This window comes from Somniosus microcephalus, chromosome 23, assembly GCF_052327205.1.
Source record: "Somniosus microcephalus isolate GS21.2 chromosome 23, FLI_Smic_1.0, whole genome shotgun sequence".
NCBI classification, from domain to species: domain Eukaryota; kingdom Metazoa; phylum Chordata; class Chondrichthyes; order Squaliformes; family Somniosidae; genus Somniosus; species Somniosus microcephalus.
The window spans coordinates 22978329-23002580 of record NC_141009.1 but is presented as its reverse complement, the minus strand read 5'-3'; the positions used below and the strand labels follow the sequence as shown (position 1 = coordinate 23002580).

Sequence of the window (24252 nt, the reverse complement as noted above, 5' to 3'; positions counted from 1 at the left end):
GGTCTGTCTCCTTCTCCCAGGACTAATCTCAATTTTGACAGGTCATCCAATTCCTTGAAATCTGGGGTTGTTTGGCTTAGCTTGTTGAATAATATGTTTCTTGATGTGTTGAATTTTTCGCATTTTAGGAGGAAATGCATTTCTGTTTCAACCTCGCCGGCCAGACATTGATCGCATATTCTATTCTCTCTAGGCTGCCAGGATTTCTTGTATCTGCCTTTTTCAATTTCCAGTTGGTGGTCGCTCTCTGTCTCTCTCTGTCTCTCTCTCTCTGTCTCTCTCTCTCTGTCTCTCTGTCTCTCTGTCTCTCTCTGTCCTCTCTCTGTCTCTCTCTCTCTGTCTCTCTCTCTCTGTCTCTCTCTCTCTGTCTCTCTCTCTCTGTCTCTCTCTCTCTGTCTCTGTCTCTCTGTCTCTCTCTGTCTGTCCGGCTATACAATCAAAAGTTATAGAGCGTACCTACACGTATGTTATATCGAAAGAAACCTTATCGTTAGGGGACTCTCGTAGGCGTATTTACTTTTTCGTCAGACAAAAATTGTTTGGACAGTATACAAAAAACGTTCAAAAATCCACTCATTAGCGGTTGACCAATCCTACCTCATTAGCGTTGAGTGACGTGCTGCTTGACCAATCCTACAGTTCAGTGACCTGATGGTTGACCAATCGGTGCGTCACGGGCAGGACCTAATCCTCCAGTCTCCCTAAACTTCGCCGCCATTTTTTTCATCCCCACAGGGACAGCACCAGCCAAACAAACCCCCACATTGCGACTCCGGGAGCGGCAGGTGAGTTTACACACAGCGGGCGGGTCATCGGCAGCGGCCGGTCGTCAACTGCGGTGGAGCTCAGCTGGGCTCCGTCTCGGCCCCCACAGCCCGGCCGGGCCTCAAGCGCTCGGCCCCGCACGGCCGGTATCACAACCGCGCCGGCCCCTGAGGCGCTACGCAGCGAGAGGGGACGGGGGAGAGGGGAGGGAGGGACATAGACTAAAGCAGTGACAGACAGGGGGAGGGAGACCGCGCGGCCCAAAATTGCCCTGGCAACGCCGGGCACCCCCTGCTAGTTGGCTATATGTTAATTGTGACAGCTGATGAGCTATTTTTATTGATTTATTCCATAGGGAGAGTATTCAAAATGTGTGGACAAGCTGGAGAAGGAACTAGTCGTGAATTATCGGAAACAGTTTGACGAATTATTCAGAACTGAAGCTCCAACTTGGGAATCACATGGGAATCTTATGGTATGTAAATTCCCTTGTTTTGTATTTGTTTAGATTCCTTTTTATATGGTTTACTTCGCCCTCTCCCAAACTATTGTTTCCTGTTGCTTTACTTCCTCCACCACATAGGAAGGCAGAAACATCATAGTCTGGGCTTTTACATGGCCGTCGTCCATGATCAGCTGACAGGAAGCGTTTCTACGGCGTCGCACTGCTTCTGCTGATTATCTTCCCATCCTTTGAAACCCAGAGAGAGCAGATGAACCTCAATTGTTCATCTGTGAATCAGTGAATAGTTTACTTCTCAATACAGATGTACAGATTGTAGCCAGTAAAGTGGTGTGATTATTAAATACTTCTAACTGTTTAGTTGTAATTGGAAATATAAGCGCTGGTTAAGCCACAACTGGAGTATTACGTCTAGTTCTGTTCACCACACTTTAGGAAGGATGTGAAGGCCCTTGAGAAGGTGCAGAGGAGATTTACCAGAATGGTTCCAGGGATGGGGGATCTTAGCTACAAGGACATGTTGGAGAAGCTGTATTTGTTTTCATCAGAGCAAAGGAGGTTGAGGGATGATTGATAGAGGTGTACAAGATTATGACGGGTTTGGATAGGCTAGACGGGGAAAGGCTGTTCCCACTAGTTGATGGTACAAGGACTAGTGGACACAGATTTAAAGTTTTGGGCAAGAGATACAGGGGGGGATGTGAGGGGAAAACCTTTTCACACAGCGAGTGGTGATGACCTGGAATTCGCTGCCGACGGAAGTGGTGGAACCGGAGACACTCAATGTTTTCAAGGGGAGGCTGGATAGGCACTTGAGGGAAATAAACTTGCAGGGCTATGGGGATAGAGCAGGGGGAATGGGACTGACTGGATTGCTCTACAGAGAGCCGGCACGGACTCAATGGGCCGAATGGCCTCCTTCTGTGCCCTTATGACTCTACTATGGAACCATTTCTCCAAACAAAGTATTTTGGCTTGATGGTGTATACAGTACTTACAATTTCTCTGTATTTTAGGGATCATCCTTTTTAGCTGCAGCCCGCACAAGATAATAGTTATTCTCATGTATAAAATTTCAGAAATCTCTAAAGGCAATTTATGTTACGGGATCTTCTATTATTCGGTCATCTGTTCCCATTCCCTGATCAGGGCGCACTCCAGTCGCACTCAAGTAGAACACACCACGTTACCTTACCTACTTTCACTGTTTTCTGTAGACAGAGCGCCAGGTGTCGCGTTGGTTTGTACAGTGCCTGAGGGAGCAGGCCCTTATTTTGGAGATTATCTTCCTATATTATGCCTATTTTGAGATGGGACCGGAAGATCTCCTGGTTTTCGCACGAATATTTAAGGAGCAAGGATTTGGAGCCAGACAAACGAACCGACATCTTATAGATGAAAGCATGGATGGGCTAGTTGATCGCATTGGGTGAGTATGTTCTGGAGATTAAAAGATTGATGTACAAATGGTTAAAGTAATTTTTGAGGTGGTTTGGATTTTGAAGCATTTTCAGTTGAAATGCTTTGCGATCCTACAATGTAGTGGTGTGTGGATAGATTTTGAAATATCCAGCGACAAACTGTTGAAAAATAATAAATGTAAACTTCATCTCTTACTGGGTGTTACCTACTGCACTGGTACCTAATATTCTGAAGTTACATTAGAGACTTTGGGTTATGCTTCACTTGTGCTGCAATTTATTCTGACAACAGTAGGATGCCCCCACTTTCAACCATCCACTTCTACCTTTTCAAAGACAGTTTAGAATGGTTCTTGCTTTCACTGCTGCAGTGCAAAATGGCACTGTCCAAGTATGTGTTTTTAAGGTATATTTGCATACATGTATTCCCCTAATTTCTGCCTTAATCATAGGTGGAATTCTGGTTTCATACAAATAGTGAAGTGGGCTTCAATTGGGGATAAGCGTAAAATGCAAGGACTGAAAAAAATGTGACAGGGACATATATTCATCCAGTATTGCAGTTACATTTAAAAATAGGTCTTTGTTCATCCAGCTGCATGCTTTTAACAATTCCGTGCATAATAAATCCAGGCCTTTTGCATAAAATAATATCTAAATGTTTAAATGTGGGTTCCCTTGATGGCTGAGAAAATTGTTTGAATGTGTAGCTGGGCCATGCAGATTAGAAAGGTACAAGGTTTAATCCCCAGTGTGACATCAAAAATCTGTCGTATTTCATGTTGAACACTTTTTAAAAAATATATAAAGGCCTTGCAGAAGTAAACTTTAGGCTCTTTAATTTGTTTACTGAAAACACTCCTAATGGCAGGGTTATCAGAGCTGGCTTTGTTCTGCAAGACAAAATGGCCAGGTGCCATTGTGAGTAGCAATCTTGGTGTCTGTGAATTCTGGACTTGAGTAATCTTGGTTCTCATGGCAAACGATATCCCATTGGGTGTCTCTGGGGCAAGGGTTTGATTGACAGCTCATGCCCAGGCTGAAAAATATATTCAGCTTTTGACTAGCTCAGGTATTCTTCTGCACTGAATCCTGTGTAGAGGTAAGCACATGAAGGCTCTGTGAGACGCCCCAACCTTGTATAAATTTTGTTTCAAATGCTGGTCCTAGTTCAAGGATGAGAGTTGGTTGAAACATTTTGTCATTTATCTTGTGCACAGGAGTTGTAGGTTGAATGTTATAATCTAGTGTAATCTGTTACTACTGTTTAATTTTTACTTTTAATAAATATGATTTGTAGATTATAGTCTAAGCCCCAAACTTAGAGTGATGATTATTCCATTATCTGAAGACTAGGAGGGCATGAGGGCTTGTTTCAGTGAGAACATTTCTGTAATGAGGTTGTTCCGTTCGACACTGGGCAATGCCAGTAACAGTAGCATAGTGGTTATGTTACGGGACTAGTAATCCAGAGGCCTGGACTCGTGATCCAAGACATGAGTTCAAATCCCACCTCGGCAGCTGGGGAATTTAAATTCAGTTCATTAAAATCTGGAATTAAAAAAAAAGCTAGTACCATGTAAAGGTTTGATTGTCACAAAAACCCATCTGGTTCACTAATGTCCTTCACGGAAGGAAATCTGCCGTCCTTACCCGGTCTGGCCTATATGTGACTTCAGACCCACAGTAATGACTTAACTGTCCTCTGAAATGGTTGTCAAGAAGACAGCTCACCATCACCCTCTCCAGGGCAGTGAGGGATGGGAAATAAATGCTGGCTTTGCCAGCGGCGCCATGAATGAATTTAAAAAAATGCTACATTAGCAGGTATTGTGCATATTAGGTTACACTTTGGTTTATAGGATGCAAGGGGCTTGCTTATGGGAGTAGTCCTTTGCATTGAGTACATGAGAAATATCTGGTGAGTGCCCAATGATTGTACAGGTACAACACCGGTAATCCGGCACCCGATGGTCCGGCACCTTCAGTGGTCCTCCACGAGGAAGGTCCTGCTGTCACATTCCCTCCCTGGGATGGGTCCAGCTCGGGTCCCGGGACCGCCACCAGGTCAGGATCAGCGCCTGGACCGCGCAGCATCACCGACGGCTCGGCGGAGCGATCGAGCCTGAGTAGCCCGTGGGCGGCGGGGTCGGCGGCGGCACAGGGAGGGCAGCAGCAGGAAGAGGAGGAGCAGGTGGTGGCGGTGTTTGTGGCGACTTTCGACACCTTCAGTGGTTCGGAATTTTCAGTGGTCCGGCACCGGCCTGGTCCCGAGGGTGCCGGATTACCGGGGTTGTACCTGTAATGTCCAGCTTGTGGTGATTTCAGATGGGTTGGCGGTAAGTGCACTTCCATCCCCTGGGTTAAGGAGGGACAATCGTTGAGCATCCTGGCCTCTGCTGGAAGTTGGTGAGGACAGGATTGGGCTCGACTGTGATGCACTTTGTGTGGAACAATAGTTTGTCAACACGCTTTCCACGTCCCACATGAAAGCAGGGTGATTGGTGTCTATGTTACCGTACTCTAGCAAGTTGTTGATGCCTTCCGAAGGGGAGGAAAATTAGTGAGCAAAAAAAAATCTTAAATGTGTAAAGGGTTATGAATAATGGTTAAATCAGCCCCAGCTCACTTTTTCGATTATTTGTTACCCTTTGTGCCTCCAGCAATTTTAACTGTGGGAGATTTGAAGAGTTTAAACATTGCAGTAATAGCTTCTGTCTGATTATATGTATATACATTCTTATCATGTAGATCCTCTCTCCATGGCACTCAGGCGTATGAGCTCTGACCTTTCTCTGTAGGTATTTCAGCACATTGATCCTGGTAGAAGGAATGGACATCGATTTCCTACATAAATGTGCTCTAGAGGAGCGAGTCGAGCAACATCAGTTTGCTAACACTCGGGAGGTTTGCCAGGTAACCTGTTTTTCCTTGTATGACTGAAATGCTGTATGTTGGGTCCTGTGTAATGGGAGAGGAATAGAGAAGAACAGCAATTATCTGCAGTTGTCAGCTTGGCTAATTTAATACAGGACAACATCATGGCATTGTTTCATGCAGGTTAACATTTTGAAACTGTGGAATTTGTGAGCTTTATGACTTTCACTCAGACAATTGAGCAATACAAGTGGGTTTCTCTGGTGCAAGTGTCTGCTGTTGATTTCATGCGTTACAATGGCCCGTAATTTGCGGTCAGTGGCGAAGCAAAGGTGCTTGCTGCTGGCCCCGAAGAAAGCTGACCACAGATCTCCGTGGCGAGAAGTTTACCTTTTTTAGACGTTCAGTTGGTTGCAGTGCTGTGAATAGGGGCTTCCTATGGCGATGCTGCAGTGACGTCAACAAGCTGTCTAAGCAGCCAATTACATTGAGGAATTTTCACAGGAAATGAGAAGCTGCTTTTATCTGGACTTTTTAAAAATGTTAGAGAGCGAAATAAAGATTGGGACTTTCATGTGGGGATAAGGTAAAAGCTGAAATGTCAAGAACAAACTTTAAAAAACATTTTATTTAAAGTTTTAAAAAATTGTAATTTTAATCAGAATGGAGACATTTGACACTCCACAAATATTTTAAAATACTTTTTCCAGGCCAGAACGTTTGTTTAGCAGTCACTATGCTGTTAAAACCCCATTTACACCTATTCCAACAAGGCTTAACACTTAATGGGGGATTTAACAGCGATATTACCGCGGAAAAGCCCAAGTTTTTGTCAGTTTCCCCGATTGCTCTGATTGCCAGCTATGGGGGTGGGGGGGTTCCACAGCGCAGCCTGTGTCGGAGCAATGAATGACTGACCGCAACTTCAGGATTTTTGCATTTAGATGCGCATGCTCTAAATCCTGAAGTTGCGGTCAGTTTCAGACAGTTCACCGTCATTACCCACCTGTAATTTTTTTCTTTGTCCTCGTGTGAATATGTCTTAATAGGATATTTCGGGTATTTCTAGAAGCCTTTTACCGCAGTAGTATTTTGCTCTAATCCTGAAATTATCAATTGGGTTTCCACTACACCTCTATTAAACTGACTAAACTGGATTAGAATTAACAATTTTTAAAATATATAGTTTTCAAAACAGAAGATTTTCTTATTGACCATGTGGTTGAGAACTCTGGGATCTATATGGAAATCCTCTGGATAGTGGTTGAGGATTTTGCCAGAGATACACAAATCCATTGCCTTTTCCTTTGTTCTGATATAGAAAACATTCTGTGTTTCTTTCTTTTTTTTTTCTTATTGTAATTGGTGATGTTACATGATAGAAAAGTGGTTGTTTTGAAAGATGTAGAGAGCATTCTGTATGGAGTGGCTCGGATTTTGCAGTGATTGAAAACTAGTTAGCAGTTGACCGGTTTTCATTTGTCTTGCATTGACCCACTTCTTGTATTTGCTGTAAACTGTATCTGACATCAGCCAACAAATAGTTTTTTGCTGTTATTTTGAGTTGTGTGACACTTGTGTCATATTTACAGAGGGACTTTTTAATCCTGTTATCTATAATTAGCGTGATACCAATTGTCATAAATCTCATCCTCATAAAGAAACTACTCATGAAATAATGCTGGACAGCCAGCTGGTGGCGCCATCCAAGGAGTATAAATACTCGGGCGTGGGCCCAGCTTACTAGGGACATTTTGTAAGACAGGATCTAGTGAAGTACAACTAGACCTCCATGTTCTGAAACAAGTTGATTAAAGCCTTGCTTTATACTCAAACCAAGTGCGTAGTGAGTTTTATTATGTCACCAATTTTCTATCAAATTTATCTCTTCCTTACAGGAGATGGACAAGCTGCTGCTTACATTAGGGGACATACCACACCACGCACCAGTGCTGCTATCGTGGGCTCTGCTGCGCCATACTTTGAGCCTTGATGAATCAAGCCACGTAATTAGGCGATTGGGGAGCACTGCTATTCAGCAGAATGCGTTCCAGTACATGACACAGATGCTTAAGGCACTTGGCAGTGGAGGGAACAATGTGAGTAGTGTGGGAAGGTACTACGATATCATTGTTTAACAGAGCTTGCATGAGCACTGTTTAAAATTGAAACCATGGTTGGTTTAGTGGATTATGTTCTAGGGTTTATGTAGATTCATTTGTCACCTGCCTTATGTCATTCAACTAAGGAAGAATCATTTTGGCATCATTCCCATCTCAACCATGCAGATGTGGAATGTAGCCTGTAGCAAGTAATAATACAGTGCCAATCTGTAGATGGGAATGTTGACTGAGAAAGACAAAGCAAAAACACAAGGTTCAGGCGAGCGGAAGAGGAAAAGAAACAACATGTTTGTAGCGGAGGGAATAGCATTGCAAAAGCCAGTCTGCCCATGGGACAGATACTGTACAGCAACCAGTTAAATAGTACTTGTGTCGGATAATTATGGCAAGTACAAAGATTCACAACTGTGATCGAATTATTGCCATCTCTAGTTTATGAACGAGCGGTCCCACTGCAGTAGTCTTGGTCCGTATTCTTTGTAGTGTAAACTTAATTGAATTTTCCAATATTAGGAAAAGCTTTGAAAAAACTTATCTGGGCAAATACTGTAACTTTAACTACTAAATGTTTACCCTGCTGCAGAGAGCAGATCCTGCCCAGCTTAGTTAAGCAGGGGTGAGGCTCTAATGTGATATATTTGTGGAATAAGTTACCATGGAAAATCACTGAAGCAAATACAACAGCAACAACTTGCATTTATACAGCGCCTTTAATGTAGTAAAATATCCCAAGCCGTTTCACGAGTGTAATCAGACAAAGGTTTGACACCGAGCCACATAAGGAGCTATTAGAACAGGTGCTTGGTCACAGAGGCAGCTTTTCAGGAATGTCTTGAAGGAGGAGAGAGAGAAGCAGAGGGGTTTAGGGAAGGAACTCCAGAGCTTGGGGCCGAGACAGCTGAAGGCGAGGCGAAGGAAATTGTGTGTGTACAAGAGGCCAGAATTGGAGGAACGCAGCTAGTATAAATGTGTTTCTGAATATAATGAAAAGAGATAGGGTTGAGTCAGTGAAAAATGTTTGTTGGGGCAAGTGGGCCTTTTCCTATTCCTAAAAATAGTTATATTCTAAGTTTGAAAAAAAATGGTACTCTTAAATATATAGTTAACAAGTACCATGCAGCAAGTTATATTTTGTGGGGCAAAGATAATGGTTGTCTCGCACTGAGGGAAAGTGTTTGCCTGTGTAATTTTAATGTTTTTCATAAGTTTTACATTGAGCAAATTTTAAGGACGAAGCAAAACTGCCATTATTTTCTCTATGCTAGTCTGCTTTTTATCTGCTGGACAGCAGGATATTTACTTCTACCTCAGATTACTTTAAAAATGCAGTGATTGCATTGTATGTGTGTGTGTTTCAGTGTACAGCCAGTACTGCTCGAATGTGCATCTATGGACTGCTCTCGTTTGTCTTAACATCTTTTGAAGAAGAAACTTTGGGAGATCAGCAGGTACAAAATATGACATTTGTATTGACCGTTAGTAAATAACAGCGGAATCCTACTAATAGAGAAATCCCGGATCATAAAAATGTTAAAATCAGAAATATAAAATAATTTGCTATATAATATAAAAATATAAGGACAGAATGTACAACTTCAAAATTGGGACTGAAGTGCGCCTTGCCCAATGACGACCTGCAGTCCAACCCTGCTTCACCAGAACACTACACTTCATCACTCCGTGTGCAACATCAAGGGGAATTGTAATCCCGTTGTAATCCTGTTGAATGTTAGATGTCATAGTGCACAGATATGTTTTCCATTGCTTTATTGACACAAGTCTAACACATGATTTATATTGCTGATTATTAAAGGAGAACAATTTGCCTAAAAATCATATTTTTTTGTAAAAACTATAACAAAAAAATTGTATTTATATGACTCCTTTATAGAGTTTCTACAGTGTCAAGGCTTGTTGGTTTGGTGCAAACCATTAATTTGACTACATTTGTAGTAATATAAGAAAAAAAATTGCCTGTGATTAATCTATAATTAAACTTATGATCACTGACGCCAGTCAAAGTGTTGGTACGTATCAAGCCAATACTGGTTTCTTTAAAAATTTGGAAGTAAAATTTGTTTTCTCCTCTTTACCCGTCATCCCTGTTTCCCTAGGCGTTGTACCAACCAGAGCTGAATTGTTAGCTGCAACCAGGTCTCAGCCAGTGCCATTCTTAACTGATATTCAGGAAGTGCTCAAGAGTGCCCTTTGGAAGATTGTTCCTTTTGACTTTTACCCCACCCTGCGGATGCGCCTTACACCTACTCGGGCATGGCCAGGAGGAGGAGCTCAGTCTCGCAGGGATCAAACCTGTACCCCACCACTCTGTGTACTCCCAACATGCTATACCATTCTGCTGTGGCTCTGCCAATGTGGAATTCAAAATTGAGCAGGAGGCTGTCCTATATAATTTTTTTAATTAAAAAGGTTGCAAATAGATTTGTCACTAGCATTAGCGAAGCGACTCCCTACTAAGTTTCAAAGTTTTGCTGAGATTCATTTTAAGATTCCCTCAGCAGATAGTATTTAAAAAAAAAAAAAAAAAAAACTTTTAAAACTAACTAGAGTATAATATTGTTCCTCATTAATGGTAAAACTGTTTCAAACATGTGTTTCTTAAGGAAACAGAAGCTTAACCTATTTCAACATTGCGGCTGCAGTAGATGGTGACTTGTTCTCGGGGCTTTTCTTCCCTGTTTGTTCCTGATAGAAACATACATAGAAACAGAAGATAGGAGCAGGAGTAGGCCATTCGGCCCCTCGAGCCTGCTCCGCCATTCAATGCAACCATGGCTGATCATCCAAATAGCTTGGGCATGATCAGAAACTGCCATCATTTTCTATTTTTATTGTATTATTTCATGGTAGATGCACTTTGTTATCACCATAGTATATTTTGTTACTGAGCTGCTATATATGCTTTCTGTGCTTTTCAGAAGTAGACTGATTTGATCCAATTTTTCTTCTCTTCCAGCACTTGATTAATGTAGCTTGTGAGGTGTTTGCAGCCCCTAATCTGGCTGAACTTTTTTGGGATACAGTGAGTACATCAGATTATGTTTATTTAAAGATTGCAAAGAAGGTACTGACGTTACTGATCTTATCCAGTGGGATCAAAAAAATTCTGTCAGCTGATAGTGCTGTTATGGTTACCTTAGGAATGGCATGCCAGATGTAATTACCAATTCCACAGATGATGAAGCAAGCTTTTTTCTTCTTCCCATCCACTGGATGATGGAAATAATTAACAATGATTACTGGCCTGTTAAGAAAGAGCTGTTTTTTTCTTTATAAAATAAACACCACTTGCCTATTGTGAAAGGTGTGCTGTTGGACTGAGATGTCGGGTGTATCTGCTGCAGTCTTTCGTTGTGGCTTCAGTTAACTTATTTCAATCATTTAGCCGCATGACACAGCAGTGAGACACAACTCCATAAAGCTTAGTTCCCATATGAGGGTTCTAAACAGTTTGAAAAGCCTTTTTTTTGGTCTCTGAAAATGGTTTAAAGTGCCAGTGGAAGTTAAGTAAGATTGCTTTATTTTGTTTCTGTATAATTGTAATACCTTACAATAAATACATTTGTAGTTTAGCCTGACATAGATGGTCTGGAAAGGTTTGTACTGAAAATAAAGAAAGTGAGAATCAGTGGAAATAGTTCATAATGGAAATGTAACCAGTTGACCGATAGAACTCAGGGTGGTGGTCATCAGCCTGGGAGAATGTTATCACATGGATCAGTTTTGCGACCTCCTGTATGTGGAGCTAGGGGGTCACAAGCACAGTGGCTAAATATTCAGATGATACAAAGCTAATAAGCCAAAGCTGACCAGGATAAGCTACAGGAGGATTTGAATATACTTGGGCATTGGGCAGACAGGTGGCAGATGAAATTCAATGTAGAGAAATACAAAGTATTTCACGTGGGGACAAAAATCCAGGAAGGGATTATTACTTAAATGGGAAAAAATAACATGCATGGAAACATGGAAAATAAGAGAGCTTGACAATAAATTTAAGCTACCGCGACAATGCTCGGTGGCAGTGAGTAAAGCAAATCAGATGTTGGGATGTATTACAAGGACAATATTGAGCCGAAATAGTGAGGTAATTCTTCCACTTTAACTCTGGTGCAACCACAGTTAGAATACTGTGTACAGTTCTGGTGGCTGCAGTACAAAATAGATATTGCAGCTAGTGAGAGGATATAGAACAGAGCAAATCAAAATGATTGAGGGGATGGAGCCAGTGGATCGATTGCTGTGATTAGTCAGCAACTCCATTATCGTTGTATCGTGCGACTACCAGATTGGTAGCAGGTACCTTGGGTTTTTTTTGTCGAGCAACTCCTGTGTTCCTTTTTTCCTATGGTCTACCAGCATAGTGTTTTTCTGTTTATTGAAGCAATTGAGAGTATGGTGAGCATCCCGTATATCTTTTTAGAGTGCAATGTGAGAAAAGAGTAATTGTTAGTCATGCGGCACCCTGTCCCTCACTCCATGCACAAGGTTTTATACGTTTTCAGTTCATAGAAGGCATACTGCTGCCTATGGGACCATCTTTGCTTGCTATGAGCATCAATAAAGACTAATGGGAGAAGCCCTGGACTCTTAGTTGATTTTAGTAGAATTGATCTCTTGGGTAAAAATCATTGCTATTTTAATTTTACCAATGTAACATTTAATGTAAATTCTGATTCCTTTTTGTGTGTGTTTGTCTTTTTTTTTTCCTGAAGGAGCCCACAGCAGGTCTTGCTATTTTGTTGGACAACAATTGTGGAATGTTTCCGCAGTCTATGGCACCACTGCTACAGCTACTATCTGCACTTATATCGGACAAATCCACTGCTAAAAAGGTATGAGTAAGCTTACCTAACCTATTTTAAAAAGAGAGATTCCAAGAAACAAATGTATGCAAGATTCCTACAGTACTTTGATACAACTCTCTGCTGTATTTAAAAGCGGCGTTGTAATACAGTATTTGGGAATTGCGCAGTATTATTGACTGCAATATAAATGAAATGGGACTAAATGAAGCAAAATTCTTGGGTCATATTATGTATAGTTTTGATTGACTAACTGATGTAGAATATTAGCCGCAAATCTTTATTTTTCCTTTAGCTGGTGTTGGCGAGTTTGTGATCAGTTGTTGCCATTTTACTTTCTTTTGAAGGTTTACAGCTTTTTGGACAAAATGACATATTATACAGAACTGTACAAGCACAAACCGCATGATGTACTTTCACATGAGGATGAAACCCAGTGGAGGAGGCAAACCCCAAAACTGCTTTATCCTCTTGGTAAGAACAAATTCCAGATAATCTTGCACAGAGGATAGGAGCTTTGTATGAATCCTGCACTTTTATTCATTAAAATGTGAGATTCTTTCCTTCAAGATTTGTAGTTGGATAATTATTACAGTTGCATGAGTATAGAGATATGATGCAACTAAATGTCTGACTATATACTCTGAAATTTCACTCCTGTGTATCTTGATTCTCCTCTAGGTCTGTTAACCCTTTTAAAAGCCACACTAGCAAACGTGCAAAGCATTTTTAATTTCCCCCTTTTGAAGAATATTCAATATTGAATTAGAATTGAGAGAAGCACTTGTAAAATTAGTTTACGAACTCAGCTGGATAGTCTGATACGGCACCTTTAGGGAGGTGGCGGGACAATCTGGGGGTGGGAAGAGGTCAATCCTGCAGGGCTCACAAGCTTAAATGGAAGATCACTTAGCTAGGGTATGATGCGTGACCTGGAGAGAAAGCAGAAATAGAGTGCAGTTTCACTGAAACCTGAAATTTACCGAGTGGTGAAGGGTTGTCTTTTCTTCCTATGTGTAGTTTTCTCCTCTCTCTGGCAGGAGCCTCTTTTCCAGTAGGTACCTTACTAGGTAACCTGGTTGAGTTCATAAACTAATGATGGCAGTACAGGAAACTTTGTGCTATCCGGGACCGAGCTGTTGCTGTTCCCTCAAAACTGCCGGACATACCAGCGCTAATGTTGAAAGATACGGAAGCTTTTGAGCTCCGTATCTGTCAACAAACCCTGTTGCTTCTAAACAGTCCAAGCGTCTCTGTAGCTTAGCAACAGCTTCAGCAGAGCTTGACTGTTGAGGAAAAAAGCAACGAGAAGAAAAAAAAAACGAACGAAAATGGCTCCTGATTTTTGCCGGTGGCTCGAGCATTCCAGACAGTTAGCCTCCGGATAACACAAAGTTTCCTGTATTTTACTATGCTGTGCTGCAGTACATTAATACGTTAACGCAATGCGATATTGGACTGTCTGTATAATCTCTTCTAATCTAGTAGCAATAGTGGATCTGGAATATACGATTCAAAATAAAAAAGATGCAAAGAAAAAGAATTGGTGAAACAGCGAAATTGTTATCCTTGATGAGCTGACATTAAAAGTAGGCTTTAAAATTAATGTAAATAGGAATATATTCTCAAAATGGATGCAATTTAATCCTTATACAGTTATTTTAAAAATAAAATAACTCCTGCATTAAATGTATTGCATTATTTTATCTAATCCTAGGATCTGGTCAGGCAAATATACGCATGTCCCAGGGTACGTATGGACATGTAATGCCTACAGGACAGGGTTACCTTGTACGTTGGGATTACTCGTACAGCTCTTGGACAGTTTTCACTTGTGAGATTGAGATGCTGCTGCACGTGGTTTCAACAGCAGGTGAGTTGGGTACCAGTTGCTTTGTGCGAGACCTATAACGACTCATTGCTATTATGCCCTGTACATTTGTATGTGGTTTTATATTGGTGAATGTCTGTATTCAAAATGAACGAAAACTTCAATTCAAATTTTGGTATGTCAAAATATAACGTTTAAAATGGCTGTTTATTACAGGGGTACAGCCTACTCTTAATTCAAAGTTGCTTAATTCAAATTTTCTGAGAATTCCTATTTTTTTAAGCATTAAGTGCTCACTTTCCTGTGGTATTTACATAATTCAAATCATTGGGTGCTTCAAGTTTTTTGTGCAAAAACAACTTTGAATTATCAGGAGTAATGTTCAGAGCAAATTTAAAAAGTCTTCATAATATCATTTGGAAAGTGTTTTTCACATGACGTTGGCTATATGTCTTAATCAAATATTTCAACATCTCTGCTGCTGGATTATGTAACTGATTGTCCAAATCTGGACAATTGGACTGACGGGCATTGCAACTTGCCTGATTATCAATTCACATATAGAATTTTTCTTGCCTATGTAGCCATGCTTTAATATATGTCTTGCATTGAATATATGATCAGAGACCAGCTCCACTAGCTTATTTCAATACCAAACAAATCATTAATTTTGCCTGTAGATTCACTTGACACCAGACGTTTCATTCTGTTAACAGAAACCATACATTAATCCTTAAATGTTAAAATGTACAGATGTACTTTGACAGATTTTATGTATAGTTTTGTCATTTTGTACCAGATGTTCTTCTTCACTGCCAGAAGGTCAAACCTATCATTGATCTGGTACATAAAATAATCAGCACGGATTGGTCTATTACGGATTGTTTGCTGCCAATCACTTCGCGTCTGTACATGTTAATTCAAAGGTAAGAGCTTTTAAAAATGTATTTTTATGCAACTAAGACTGGTAAGAAAACCATACCTTTCTGCTGGTATTTATGTGCATTTGTCTGTATAATTGAAATAGTACAGCCGTACAACGTTCTCGCTCAGCAGCGCAGCGGTCTGGAGGTCCAGCGCAGGCCGTTCACCGGCTTTTCAATGCAAGAAACCCTGCATGTACGAAAATTTGAATGGGCTGTGCAGCCCATTGAAGGGACTGCACACGGGGGGGAAAAAAACAGAGAACATTGCAGCCGTGGTGTTGTTATCTACATGATCAAAATTTGGGAAATGTGACCAAAAATGACTGCCAAATTGCTTCAGTATTGGTGACTGCAATTTTGGGGTATTGTACATTTCAGCTAAGAACCCCTTTGCCCGTATGTCAAGATCTCCATTTTGCTAAAGATGTTCATATCTTCTAGCTCAGCAACAGAATTGTTCACGCAGCAGTTACACATGTATTTACATTCTCCAGTGCTAGATAGGTTAGTTGGTAATTTCAATGTCTAGGTATATAATAGAATGTGTGTGTGTTTTTTTTTTGGTGCTAATAGTTTCTGTGCCTTCTGCAGGCTTAGTTCAGTGATGAACCCTCCAATGGATGTGATCGCTTCCTGTGTAAATACCTTAACTGTTCTGGCCACACGGATGCCAGCCAAGGTAAGGCATGATGGGAATAATCAGTATTGGAGTGACAACTTTGTGGTAGAGCACTTTCTTAAGGTCATATGGAAGCCACGGAATTGTTATTTTCTCCCATCTTTTTAGGTCTCCCTGCGCCATACAACTTCTACTGGCTGAGCGTGTGGACAGGCTAACTGTTCCCAAGCCTCTGCAATTCCACTCTTAAAGCTAGCTGCTAGGAAGGGCATGGATGCAGCGGAGGTTGACTCGCTCTTTTTCTTTTTTCCTCCTCTTCTCCTGTCCTCTCTGTGGGAAAGCACTAAGCCTCTGCTTGGGAACCCCCTCTTGATACCACAGGTGAGATTAGTAACTCGCCATGTGAGGAACTGTGGGTGTGAGCTCATCTCCTGTGTTACAGTTTTGGTTCTTTTTGCACTGTTTCCTCGTTCCATGACCTAATTGTTTCCGAAGCGGACCATGTCCCCTCTGATCTGAAATGTGCGCCTTTTCACGTTCTGGCCACGCAGAGTGTGTGGAACTTGGGAATGAACAATTAATCCCAACTGCAGTTTGGCCACTGGATTAAGTATACCCACTTGCTCCGCTTTCATGTGCACTTTAGATAAACAGAAAATATAAACATACAGACCAGAGATTCAACAGGCTAAAATAACGAATCAAATTTAGTTGCAAAATCAGGTAGGGTTATAAAATACGATGAATTGCACGAACGTTTGAGTGCAAGACAACTATGATTTATTACCTACAGTTCATCAGAGCACTCACTAATGCTTTCCCAGCAGTTAGAGCAGCCTCTTAGAATGAAAACAAGCCAAGTGCTGAAAATTAGTACAATGATCTTAACAGTCCAGTCTTCTCATGGCACCGGAATATTGTCTTAATAGGGAATTTAAGTGAAATATGAGCCACACATTCACAGAGCTGTTCTTTCCGAGCAGAATCCAGCAAGGACAAAAGAATCTGCAGATATACCTTGCTTTTACCTGCTTAATTTTTGAAGGACGAAAGCAGACAAATTTTAAAGATATTACCAAAAGTAAAATGGAATAATAATTTGTAGCCCAAGGACAGTCCATGGATACCAAATTGCTGGATTTAACACATGACCATAACAAAATCATACTTGAGTCTGGTATTGCACAATGGAAGAGAGTAACTTATAATGAGATTTACTTAAAGCATTAATCTGTAGGTGTTTTAGAGCAAACTAATCACTTAACAACAGCAACTTGTATTTATAGTAGTAAAATATTCCCAAGGCGCTTCACAGGAGTATTATAAGACGAAAAAATTTGACACCGAGCCACATAAGGAGACATTAGGGCAGGTGACTCAAAGCTTGGCCAAAGAGGTAGGTTTTAAGGAGCGTCTTCAAGGAGGAAAGCGAGGTAGATTTTAAGTAAAACATATTTTTAAACCTGTAACGCAGTCTTAAAACATTTTCCTTCTGTTTGTTTGGGTGCATTCTTTGGTTAAATGTAGAGTTTTGCATTACATTTGTTGGCCCGGATTTTACGGGGCTGATGACGGCGTACGCTGTCGTAAGTGCTCAGAATGGCCCCGCAAGTTCCGGGTTTCTGCCTGCGCGAAAATACAGAACTTGTGATCTGTCAGGTTTCGCATTGACAGATCCTTCGCATTCGCTGCAAAATCACTTTGCCCTACTACTGCCCAGTGATTGCCCACGAAACCCTCACTCCTGGTAAAAGCAGGCGTAAGGCCTATTACTAGCTTAAAGGTTAAAATAAATGTTTTTAAATGATTAAAACATACACATGCATTTAAAATTAGCTTAGGTAAATTTTGACCCGTTTTAAAATGTTTAAATTTATTTTTCAAAAGTTACATTTTTATTTTAAATGCTTAATTAAAGGTTTTTTTTAATTAACTTTGAACATGGGAACATTTATTTTTGTGAATTCTTATTTATGTGGGGATTTCTTATATGCTTGTGGGGAATTCTGTGCGTAAATGGAATCCCCGTAAGCATCATAGGAATCTCCCTTTTTGATTGGTTGGCCTGGCCCACGGTGATTGTGGGCACGCTTGCGAATCGCCTGCACCCCTGGGATCTGCGGGCCTTTACTCAGGCCTACGCCTACAGGCCCAGAACCTGAAGAGTCCGGAGACACCAGGTGCGTTTGGATTTTTTTTCGGTTTGGAGTCGTATTCTTCTGGTATGCCTGCGTCTGCAAATTCAGGGCTCAATTTGTATACCTAAGAGAAATTAACTATATTAACTTTTTTTTCTGTACTTAGGTATGGGCAGATCTGCAGCACACAGGCTTCTTGCCATACTCTATGACACAAGTCGTTGGGATGGCTCAGTCCATCAGGTATTGGATTGTAAATTACTTCTGTTACAAAGTGAAATGTAGGATGCTAACAAATTTGACTGATTACTTAAGGCTAATTACTGATTAAAGTGTGTTACATTTTCCACTCTTTTTTTATTTCATTGCCACTCTCTATTACTTTCTTTCCTTGTCTCTTGTGAGCAGTGCTGCCTTTGTGTCAACCTGGTTCACTCTTGAAAAATCAGATTTAAATTGAAGGTTACTGCTGACTGGGGGAAATGCATAGATAGTTCCAGTATGTATCAAATATTTTTTTTAAATTTAAATAAAACTCTATTATATATATATATATATATTCTAATTCCTTGTCAGATGTGGTCCGCTTTGTCTGCACACACTTTTGGTCGTCTTCCCTATCTGAAATTAGAGAAATGAGGGAGATGACATTTGGTACAAGGAATTGCAACAAAAGGAATGTTAATGTATGAGAGGATGCAAGAGACAACTATCACAGAATGCATGGAGAAAAAGAATGTTTGTGTTGCAGAATATAGACAGTATTAGAGGTGCATATCAGTTAGATTTCTTAAAGCACTGCAAATGAATAGTATACAAGTGATGAATGGAGGAACTTCTTCAGAAATAAGGGATGCTGGAAATCACTTTACTATAATTGTTCTCTTGGAGCCTTCCTACTTCTGTAGACTTTCACCCAGATGATTTTGAGAGGTGACTGAACAAATGTGCTTGCAGGTGTCAAAGATGTTTGCTTATCTTTGTTTTATATTTGTTGAGGATGTTTGTAGCTTGGGTATAGGCTAGATGCTGGCATTGAAGATTTGTGCCAAACTTTGCTCTCTTCTGTTTCTGTAGCCCTGCTCCTTAAATGCCCACTTCCTTCCCCTGCCCACTCTGTGGGCTTTTAAAATATTTTCCTGTCCCTCATTGATTTGCCTTTTACTGTCCTGGTGGGGAGGAGTGGTAAATTTTACATTCATTGAGGGCATGGGGAATGGCGTTGATTCTTTCTAAGGAGTTGCCCATGAACATGGCAGCTTTCTCTGTAAATTATTTCTGAGAAAGATTGCCTCTCGGAGTTGTATTTTGTTGCAATATTGATAGGGGAAATGGACACAAAGCAATCAACTTTTTTTCTTCTTGCAGGGCTGAAGGAATGCAGGCTGGTAGTTATGGTAACCTGCTGTTGAGTATTGAGAGACCACAGGGCGAGTACAGTGTCACAATGGCCTTTCTCCGACTGGTTATAACGCTTGTCAAGGTAAAACTGCTTGTTAAATGCATGTGTTTAAATTACTTAGCTCTTCCTGTTGGAAATTAAATAATCTCTGAAAGCCTGCATTGGAGCTTATAAAGAACACTAAAATTAATGGTGTAGTGTGTTGGAACATTTTCACTATTGCCTCCTGGACCTTGGTGACAATCCAGCTCAGACTTTTGGTCCAACACCACTCAGTGGTTTACTTCGCAGCATCTGCCTCCCAGCTTTCTTTTCCTTGCCACCTGAATCCAATAGTCGAGTCCACCATGCGGAGAACCCTCAGGAGAGGGGAGAGAAAATGGGCTAAAAAATCAACCAAAACAAAACTGAGCGGTAGTTGTTGCAAAATAAACCGCTGCTATTGGACCAAATAACCAGATGATTGATTGCATGTAATCTGATAGCACAAGCTGTTGTATTACATCACCATTACCGTGGTGTTTGTTGCTCTTTTAACTTGGATAGTGAAAAAATTATGCGAAAGTACCAAAAATGCACAATTGATTCAGAAGGCAGCATGTGCACGTAGTCATGCATGTAAAGTGGTTGCTTGTTGTGTTTTCCGTTGAGTCTCCATGTATTGAGTAATTAAAATAATGGAAGACCTGTGATGGAACGAGATCTGACCTAGTTTTAATCAGATTTAAACATGACATCTTGTATAAAATTTTAGATCGGTCAAAATGAACAAATTTAACTTGTTTTCTATAAACTGGTAGCTAGAAGGGAGTTTTCTTTCTGTATATGTATGCATACATACAACTCCATCTGAAGCCTTCACAATGCTAAGTTGCACCAGCTAATTTGCTCCTTATCGTGAAAACTTTTGATTGCCTTGGCAGTTATTGGACTCTGATCAAGTTATGGATACTTAATAGATCAATGGATGGGTTGATTTGTAGTTTCCTGTCGGATGTATATGATTGCTTGGGACAGAAATGTAGTATTTTTTATTACTTAAGTGTTAATAGGCAAAGCGTGCCTAGGTGATGGGATCAATTAATATGATGACTGGGCTGTCAATTGCCCATAACTTACAGTCGATTGCATTTGTAATTGTTCCAGGTCTTTGAAAGGTTAAAAACTGAAACAGTGCCTGCTGTCTGTTTGGAAATGGCTAAACAGTTACTTATAATAGCGGTTCCACCATTGGATTCGGCTAGAAAGACCCTCAGTTTTTTTTGTCCTGAAGGTGGTGAATTGCTTGAATCAGGTATCTAAGAGGTTGCCCATATATCTTTGCAATCTATCTTGATTCACAGTTGTATAGCTAGACTTTTGGCTTAGTTCATGCAGTTCCATTGCACGTATCGGTTGCTGTGGTGAGGCATGACTGTGTGCACTTGCATAGAAATTTAATCAAAATGACTGCAATTTTGGTGTCAAAATGCATTATTAAAAGTACCGGTGACAAATTCATTGTGTTGCTATTTGCATCTGCTGATTTATCCTTCTGCATAATCTTTCCAACAATAAACTGAATTAATAGTTTTTAGGCTGAGACATATGGAGTTTTTCACCAATTTCGGAGATCAGGACTATATGGTGATATCTCGTACTATTTTCAGTGCACACCGCAATGGTATAAGGGTTCAGTGTTTGCTCAGCAGCACGCTATTCCATATATTTGATGCATAATGTCAAAACATAGGCTTGTAGAAAATAGAGGGTTAGGTGATGTATAAATACTTTCAAATTACAGAGGCGGCTTAAGTTGTAAAAAAGCACAGCAAAATTATGGCACTGCTGGAACTACCTCCGGTGTACTGCATTCTTCATGACCAAAAAGTTATGGATTGTACATATATATAAAGTGGTTTGTCTCTCTCTTTGTTTGTCTGTCTGTCTGTCTGCTATACAATCAAAAGTTATAGAGCGTACCAACACATATGTTATATCAAAAGAAAGCTTATCATTAGGGGAGTCTAATAGGCGTATTTACTTTTTGGTCAGACAAAAATTGTTCAGACAGTATACAAAAAAGGTTCAAAAAACGGCAACATTCTGCTCATTAGCGTTGAGTGACGTGATGGTTGACCAATCGTACAGGGGATTAACCTGATGGTTGACCAATCGGTGCGTCACGGGGGGCGTTTCATTGCGTGTGTGGGCGGGCCTAATCCTTCTGCGCTGAGGTGAGTGGCCGCCATCTTGATTCCTAACTATTCATTTATTTTTCCCACTTTCTGCGTGTTTATTTTGAAATATAGATTTCCAGCAAAAAAAAAAAGTTGCTTTTAAAAGAAGAAAAAATCCTTTTGCAAAGGGGACTCGGGCTTTTCCCCCCCTCGGCGGTGGATGAGCTGCCTGCAGGCCTCAGGCCTTGAAGCCTCGGCACCTCCTCGCTAGGCACCGCCCGTCCCGCTGGCCCCGCCCCGCGATCGCCGCCATCTTGGTAAAGGCTGGCGGCGCGGGACTGAGCCGAGCGTGGCCATCGCCGCCATCTTAGTAAAGGCTGGCGAGGCGGGAGTCAGCGCGCGCGTCAACGTTGGCGGCGGCCCGGAGCGCGACTTGAGCTAAGGTGAGTCCGGCCAGGCCTCACGCACTATGCTGCGCACCGGCCGGCCCTGAGGCGCTGATCTGCACATGGGGGCTTCTGCTCACCGCGTCCGGGCTCTGAGGAAAGGCAGGGGGAGGGAGGGACAGAGAGGAAATCAGGGAGAGGAGAGGAGAGGGGAGGGGAGAGGAGAGGAGGGGGGAGGAGGGGGGAGGAGGGGGGAGGGGAGAGGAGGGGGGGAGGGGAGAGGAGAGGGGGGGAGGGGAGAGTAAAGCGGGGAGAGACAGGGGCAGGGAGAGAGAGAGGAGGGTGAGGGAGGGAAAGAGTGAGTGGGGTGGGACAGGGAGGGAGAGCTCGCCGCCTTCCTTCGCTGGGGTCGATCGGGCCAGGCCCTGAGGCGCTCCTTCCCCCCCCCCTCACTCTCTCCAGGCTAATCCCAAACTAAATCCAGCAGAGTCTCTCTCTCTCTCTCTCTCTCCTCTCTCTCTCTCTCTCTCCCCTCTCTCTCTCTCTCTCTCTCTCTCTCTCTCTCTTTCCCCCCCCTCTCCTCTTTCCCCCCCCCCGTCCCCTCTCTCCTTCCCCCCCCGTCCCTCTCTCCTTCCCCCCCCGTCCCTCTCTCCTTCCCCCCCCGTCCCTCTATCCTTCCCCCCCCGTCCCTCTCTCCTTCCCCCCCCGTCCCTCTCTCCTTCCCCCCCCGTCCCTCTCTCCTTCCCCCCCCGTCCCTCTCCTCCTCCCCCCCGTCCCTCTCTCCTTCCCCCCCCGTCCTCTCTCCTTCCCCCCCCCGTCCCTCTCCTCCCTTCCCCCCCCCCCGTCCCTCTCTCCTTCCCCCCCCGTCCCTCTCTTCCTTCCCCCCCCGTCCCTCTCTCCTTCCCCCCCCCGTCCCTCTCTCCTTCCCCCCCCGTCCCTCTCTCCTTCCCCCCCCCGTCCCTCTCTCCTTCCCCCCCCGTCCCTCTCTCCTTCCCCCCCGTCCCTCTCTCCTTCCCCCCCCGTCCCTCTCTCCTTCCCCCCCCGTCCCTCTCTCCTTCCCCCCCCGTCCCTCTCTCCTTCCCCCCCCGTCCCTCTCTCCTTCCCCCCCGTCCCTCTCTCCTTCCCCCCCCCGTCCCTCTCTCCTTCCCCCCCCCGTCTCTCTCTCTCTTCCCCCCCCCCCCCCCCCCCCCCCCCCCCCGTCTCTCTCTCTCTTCCCAACAACAACATGCCCTCAAAAAACCCTTGGCACCGCCGGGCACTCCAGCTAGTACTTAATATATAGATAAAACAATGGGGGATGCTAGTGAATGGGAAAAGTATATGATTAAAATCATGGGATGGTCTTCATAGGATTGGTCTCTCCTTGGTCTTGTCTTATTTTCTTAGTATCCTGCTTTGTATCTGTCAGTACCACAGTCATAATTCGATTAAGATAATCCAAGTAGTATATGCGCCACACACGTCATGTCACTATTGTGATCAAGCGAAAGAGCCTGACCTTTTTGTTTTTGTGCATTTCAACAGGGACAGCTGGGAAGTACTCAGAGTCGTGGTCTTATGCCTTGTGTGGTCTTTGTTTTGAAAGAATTGCTACCAACCCACCATAAATGGCGCTATAACATCTATGGCATACGAGAGGAAATTGGTAAGGGTTCCTGCACAAATCATTATGTAAACCTGTTCTCCAGTTAGGACGGAGGATTTATGTAGCGCCTTATTGTGTTTCTCATAGCGCTTCATATATAATGAATTACATTGTACAGTTATTGCCGTTAGATGAGTAGACGCAACAGCTGTTTTGTACACGGCAAGCTCCCATTAACAGTAATGTTCGTTGATCTGTTTTTGGTGGTGGTGGTGGTGGATGAGGGAGGAATGTTGGTCAGGGCACTGGGAGAACTCCCTGCAAATAATGACATGAGAGTTTCAATATCCACCTGAGCCAGCAGCGCAGACAGAGCCTTGGTTTAATATCTCATCTGATAGATGGCACCTCTGACAGCTCACACTCCTTCAGTAATTTATTGGAGTGTCAACAACAACAACTTGTATTTATATAGCGCCTTTAACGTAGGTAAAAATGTCCCAAGGAGCTGCACAGGAGTATTTTAAGACAAAAAATTTGACACCGAGCCACAAAGGATAAATTAGGGCAGGTGACCAAAAACTTGGTCAAAGAGGTAGGTTTTTAAGGAGCGTCTTAAAGGAGGAAAGAGAGGTAGATTTTAAGAAAAACATTGTTTTTAACCTGTAACCCAGTCTTAAAACGTTTTCCTTCTGTTTGTTGCCATGGAGCGATTTGAAAACAAGGATGAGAAT

At 42.4% G+C, this 24252-nt stretch overlaps 2 protein-coding genes across 5 annotated transcripts in view; both read left to right on the top strand.

The window, feature by feature from the left end:
• ralgps1 (Ral GEF with PH domain and SH3 binding motif 1) overlaps positions 1-24252 on the top strand; it is a 905396-nt gene that overhangs the window by 43862 nt on the left and 837282 nt on the right. The window lies entirely within an intron of this gene.
• LOC147101734 (nucleoporin NUP188-like) lies at positions 1065-23656 on the top strand. The gene is made up of 14 exons (XM_085965593.1): positions 1065-1240; positions 2446-2657; positions 5451-5565; positions 7425-7625; positions 9008-9097; positions 10624-10689; positions 12383-12502; positions 12820-12946; positions 14190-14345; positions 15103-15229; positions 15821-15908; positions 18153-18229; positions 19355-19469; positions 23458-23656. The coding sequence occupies exons 1-14, from the start codon at positions 1238-1240 to the stop codon at positions 23623-23625; spliced, it is 1665 nt and encodes a 554-aa protein (XP_085821719.1). The 5' UTR covers positions 1065-1237; the 3' UTR covers positions 23626-23656.